Here is a 6,000-nt window from a genome sequence, read left to right as displayed (position 1 = left end):
CAGCTCGTAATATATAATGTGGAACGTGTTGTATGATGTAATTTTGGAACATTTAACCTTGAATTCCTGTGATAAGCTCTACTGAGTCATGATGTGAGATTATCCTTTTCATAGGTTAGATTTGCTATAATTGTAATTTTTGGAAAAATGTCAAAGGCTGGTCCCTACAATGCGGGGAGCAACAACCCCTCTTTTGTTTTCTGACAGTTATGTAAGATCAGTGTCTTCTTTATTGAAATTAATCATTAAACTATCTGGGCCTACACTTTTTGGAAATGTGTCTTTGACTAGAAATTCTGCCATTTTAGTGTGAATGCTGATTTCTCCCCTTGGGGGAAAAAACTGGGCTATCACTTACTCTTCCCACCCCAGGGTTATGCTGGACAGATGGGATAGTAGGTGTGAATGTGCTTTGGAAATGGAATGACTGTTCAGGCGCTTGGCATTGCTGCTGCTGTGTATGCATGTGTGTGTACATGCATGTGTGTGTGTGTGTGTGTGTATGCACGCTCGCATGCTCATGTACCACAGACACGTGGTCTGTGTGGTGTCCGTCCAGCCACCCCATGGCAGCGGCATCAGCCCTGACCTTCTTCCTCAGGCACTTTCTGGACCTCACTACTACACCTGGGGGGATCATGGCGGCATCATCATGGCCATCGCCCAGGGCATGGAGACCAACGAGCTCAAGTAAGTGTCTCTGATGAAGCATAGCAAAAATGGCAAGAGTTTGGCACCTCCCTGGTGGCCTAGGGGTTAAGTCTCAGCGCTGTCACCACTGTGGCCTGAGTTTGATCTCCCAGCCAGTGAGCTGCCCACATGGCAGGGCAGACCTCTCCTGTCTCACCTGCTGCTCTCTTCAGCATGTGTTTCAGTCAGTCCGCTGTTCCGCTCCCCACTTTGTCTCCGGTGAACCCTCTTACCACCTTGCACCTTTGACCTGTACCCCAGTTCTTCTATATCCCCCTCCCCCAAATTGTCAAGAGTTTGTCATTTTTGTCTCCTTTAGTTCTGATTTCATCAGAACCAGCCCTTGGATTCCTTTTGTCCAAGTTATCAGACAGTTAATGTTAGGTCAAGAAGGATTGGTCCTTTCGTCTCCTTGTTTGAACTGAACCCACGAATTGGATTCCTGGAGGAGATGGGCCAGGAGTCTGTGATCATTGTGTCGAGTGCAGAGAAGAAAGCCTTCTTTACCTCTGTGCCTCTTGGAAACAGGGCCAGCAGCAAGAGAGGTGGGTGGTTCGAAGAGATCTGAGCAGCGGGGCTCCCCTGTGGTTAGCTGATTCTCAGAAGCAGCAGAGAGCAGGGAAGTACTGATATTTGGCCTTCCGCCTGGCTGTTTTCTGGTCTGCGTGGCAGGACCCGCTGCTGTTCCACATACAAAAGCCAGAAGAGGCCTGTGCGTAAGTGGAACTTACAGAGTATCCCCATTCATATTGGTGTTTGCTCTGATGACAGAGAACACAGTGCTTCCCGCATTTATGCCATTATTTGTTATCTTTACTGTATTACCAATTATATGTGACAAGTTATATTTTGTTACATATCAATTATAATTTATATTTACATATTTTGAAATATAATTTTACAAACATGACTTATATAGTATAGATATTTGTTATAAGTAATGTATTAATTCCCCTCTGGTCAGGCCAGATATTGTGTATCTATTGGTTGTTCTCGCCAATCCTAAAGAGCCCACAGGCAAATAAGTGATCATGTGTTTGGGCCACAGCTAGAAACACAGCAGGCCACATAGCTTGGCTTTTAGGAATACACGTCACTCTTTGTGTGGCAGTCACGGTGTGTAGTCAGTTCTGGATTTTCCTGGTTGATGCTCTACAGATTACATTTGCATTCCAGGCTGGGTTCCGGAAGCAGTTAGCAGGATTCTAGTCCTCTCACACCATCTGTCGGCACATATGTGCCCGGGGATGCAGCATCACTGTGCACTAGCTGGAGCAAAACACCATCAGGGAAACAGGCTAGTTGCCCAAAGCCTTAGAGCCCTCCCAGGCCTTTAGGCTGGCGCTGGGGTGGTCGGCTTTGGGGTATGACCCTAGAGCATGCCCCTCTGCGAAGGTCACCTGCAGGTGTCCAGGCGTGTATTTCCATAAAGCCCTTTGCAATATGACCCTCGTAGGGACATCCTTCTACTTCCTGTGCCTCAAATATCAGTAGGTGGGCAAAATCTGTGTAACCACCTGGCATTTACTCAGTAGGTTGCTCATACGATTTTTATGTTTGTTTCTCTTGCTTTTCTGTCCTTGACCTGTGTTATCAGCTTCATCAGAAGAGAAGCAGGAAATGATACGGTAGTTAGTTCATATCCTCAAGCCACAGTGACCATTTGCCATGATGTCTGTGTGTGAGTGGCGGCTGCTTCTCATTGACCCAGATTCCTACTGCTGGTTCTGGGCTTCAGCCTCCTCCAAAGTCTGCCTGTCCCAATCACGGTGCTTGCTGTTTCGTGTCTCAGCATTTATTGACTGTCTCATTAGTTTGGCATTGATCATTTACGGACTCCTTTTGTTAGTTACCTTTTCATTATATGCCTGAATTCTTCAACTCGTTAGCGAGGTCTTTGCAGACGAGAATTTCTGTTCTATACAGACTAGGCAGGCACTTTGTAAAAGTTTGATTATTCAATAAGTAGGTCATGCACACCTAGTCTCCTAAGATTGCTTTTTTTTTTTTTTTTAACTGATTTATAAAACTGGAAGAGGAGGGGCCCTCCCTGGTGGCGCAGCAGGTTAAAGCATTGCACTAAGAAGCTAAAACCACTTCCGCATGAGTTCGAGTCCCGCCTGCCCTGGAGGTGACCACATGGCATGGCAGACCTCTCCTGACCCGCCCGTTGCTCCCCTCAGCTCTCCACTCTGTCTCTGGTGAAGTCTTTTGCCACCCCTGAGTCTCTGGCCTGTACCCCAGTTCTGTATGCACAAATAAATAAATCTTAAAAAAAAACAAAACAAAAAAACTGGAAGAGGAGGAATAGGGTGATGCTTTACAGCTCCAGGGACATTCCTCCCTTGAACTGCTTAAGTAAATGACAGTCCCTGGAGCTAGTCTCTGGAGCTCTCATGTGAGGAAGGGCCTCTGGGTGATGACATCTGGTGGTCCCTTGAGGTATCAGAGATGTCTGACCCACCTTACAAGGCAACCACATGACTCATAGTAGGGAGGGCCCAAGCTGGAAATGGAGCTGATTTCTGGTGGACATCATTTCAGCTCAGTATAGGAACGCACATATAGAACCTCTGTAATGAACTAGTTGTTGTTCTAGTGTGGAGGACGACTCGGTGGGTGAGGAGTGACTGTGGTGTCCACTGTCACTCTTTTCTAGTTCTGAGTTTCGGAGCCAGCTGGAGAGACAGACGCCAAGGGAAAGGCTTGTTTTGACAGACTTCTGACCTCATGTTGGTCCAGGCTGAGGCAGGAGAGCCACATTGAGTTACATCATGAACTTTTAACCGGTTGAATGGGAGATTGGGACATTGTTGAGAGTTAGGTGTTTTGTTTTTTGGGAGGCCTTTTAAATTCCTGATGTCTTTCTCTCCCTGATTAGCACAGATACGGAAGATATGGCTGTTACTTGTTTCAGTTTCTGCCTTGTTCCTGTGCTGAGGATTTAACTTTGTTGTTAATTGAAATTGCGAGCAAGCAGTGGAAGGCTTTGTTTTGCTCTGTGTCTGTATCTCTGAAATGATTAAATAAGACCCTGTACTGGGATTAACGTATTCTATTCGTTTAGGATGCTTTGCCATTTTAGTTAACCAGAAAAAGTCTCAGTGATAGACAAACATTTCTTCAGTGTTTAAAGTGAGGGTTTGAAGGTGAGAAGCAGCCCAACAGAAAACCCTTCCAATGACCTTGAACCTGAATTTAATTTATATAAGTAGGAGCAGTGAGTCACTGACATTAAAGATGTGTAATTTTTCTTGGAGGAAGAGGTTTCTAGTTCTAAGATGTTCTAAGATCAGTGAACTAAAGATACGCAGATGCTATCTAAGGAAGGATTTCATCTCTTCTCTCTAGAGAGTGCCCCACAGGGATGCAAAGTCTGAGTCCCCACTGTTAAACCTTCTGTATCTGCTCCTTGGTCATTAGTGAGGCTGAAGCCTGGCTTTACCTGTGGGCGTCAGCTTTTCCATGGTTGTTTTAGACTTCAAATCTATGCAGATGGCCTTGTTCTCCCAGAACGGGGAGCGGTCATTTTTTTTTAGAACATTTTACCGTGTGTTCACATGGTGGACCTGCTCAGAGGAGGCACGTTCCTTTCACGGATAGTCAGTGCTCTTCAGAGAAGCGCCTGCTATGCTTTTTGCATTGTGACCAAAACAAACAAACAAAAATCCCAAACCAAACAGGTTTGTTGGCTTAAGCATAAAGGGTGAGATCAGTTTCCATTTCTTTCCAGTGGGTTGTCTGTCAGTGCATGGATATCGTTGGTACTGATAATGCTTTGCCTTGCCCCTAAACATCGCTCCTCACAGGAGATTTTTGTTCATTGGGGCAAGACAATCCTGCTGCACATCAAAGACCTTAGGATGCATGCAGGTTTGGACAAGCTGAGTGGACGTGGCTGTGAGGTGTCCAGGGACCTGGAACACAGTCCAGCAGGAACCTGGCCCCAGCCTGCAGTCTGGTTCAGTCCCTTGAAGGAATTTTCTGTGTTGACCGTGAAAGATGACCATCCTGTGTTTGAACAGTCGAGTGATGGGGAACTTGCTAGGTCCCTCTCAATTTGTCCCTCTCAATTTGGGGACTATTTGTCATTGTAGCTCATTCACTCACTTTCCCCATTCATTTCTTTATGAAAGATTTCAGGTCAGAGAGAGCCCACATTCCCCTCACTGATGTTTCAGTCTGTAGGCTTAGTTCTGTTCCCAGAAGACACAGTTCTTTTTCTAATTTTTATTTAAAGATTTATTTATTTATGCTTGCAGAACTGGGGTACAGGCCAGAGGTGCAGGGGCAGTGGGAGGATTCACCAGAGACAGAGTGGGGAGCAGAACAGGCAGACTGACAAAGTACATTGCTGAGGGGAGCAGTGGGCAGGTCAGCAGAAGCCTGCTGTGCCATGTGGGTCAGCTCCCTGGCTGGGGATTGAACTCGTGCTGCAGTGGCTTCTGAGAGCTTCCTAATGCAGTGCTTTAACCTGTTGCGCCACCAGGGAGAGCCCCAGACACAGTTCTTTTTTTACCTGAAAGTCTTTCAGGTATTTGAAGCCCCCTTACCCTCCTCTCCCTACACCATTGCCCTTCCATGGAAAAGAGCCCCAATTCCTATACTCCTATGCCCTAAAACCTGGAATCTCCACATGGTGAGTTCTTCTTTTAAATCTGCCTCATGGTGTCAGTGTCTTCAAATGGGGGGTTTGGATCTGCCATGCAGGACTTTGGGGTTAATATTTATGACTCTGGACACTGCCATTTCTATTAATAAAAACATAAGACTGTTTTTACATTTCACCTCAAACTGGCAGCTCCGGTTACATTTTTCCTCTACAAATTGAGGTATTACTTATACATCCCAAGATACCCAGATGCTGAATACCCCATTTAATCAGTTCTGAAGGATGCATGTGAAGTTGTGGAACATCTCCTCTTCCGTCTTCCTCCCCTGTCAGTGTGATTCCCTTGACCCCACTAATTCCCCTTAGCTCCCCTGTTGGCCAGAACTCTGCAGAGGGAGCTGGTGGTCTGATAACATTTTAATTGCCATAGGTTAGCTTTGTCTGCTCCACAATTTCACGTTTGCATTTGACTTCTTTAGCTGAGCATCCAATATTTGATTTATTCATCTTGGAACAGGTATCAGTGGGTGAAATTCAATTTAACTAAGAACACACATCTTAAAGACATCACTAAATACAGATTTTCTTCATCCTATACTTAAGCAGGTTGGTTTTTGAAGTTACACGTGGAACTTCAATTCCCATTTTTATTAATTCTTTGGAGGTAAGGAAGGTCTTTTGAATCTCATTTTCGGCAT

The 6,000-nt window shown here is 45.5% G+C and overlaps 1 protein-coding gene across 1 annotated transcript in view; it reads left to right on the top strand.

The window, feature by feature from the left end:
* The window catches only part of SORL1 (sortilin-related receptor, L(DLR class) A repeats containing), a 138,538-nt gene that overhangs the window by 63,116 nt on the left and 69,422 nt on the right, over positions 1–6,000 (top strand). The window contains exon 12 of the mRNA XM_004689165.2: positions 602–690. Coding sequence (XP_004689222.2) covers positions 602–690 — 89 coding nt within the window. The remainder of the gene's footprint in view (positions 1–601; positions 691–6,000) is intronic.

Source organism: Condylura cristata, unplaced genomic scaffold, assembly GCF_000260355.1.
Source record: "Condylura cristata isolate star-nosed mole 26May11 unplaced genomic scaffold, ConCri1.0 scaffold00025, whole genome shotgun sequence".
NCBI lineage: Eukaryota > Metazoa > Chordata > Mammalia > Eulipotyphla > Talpidae > Condylura > Condylura cristata.
Note: the sequence above shows the minus strand (reverse complement) of the source record. Positions and strands in the feature narration are given on the sequence as shown.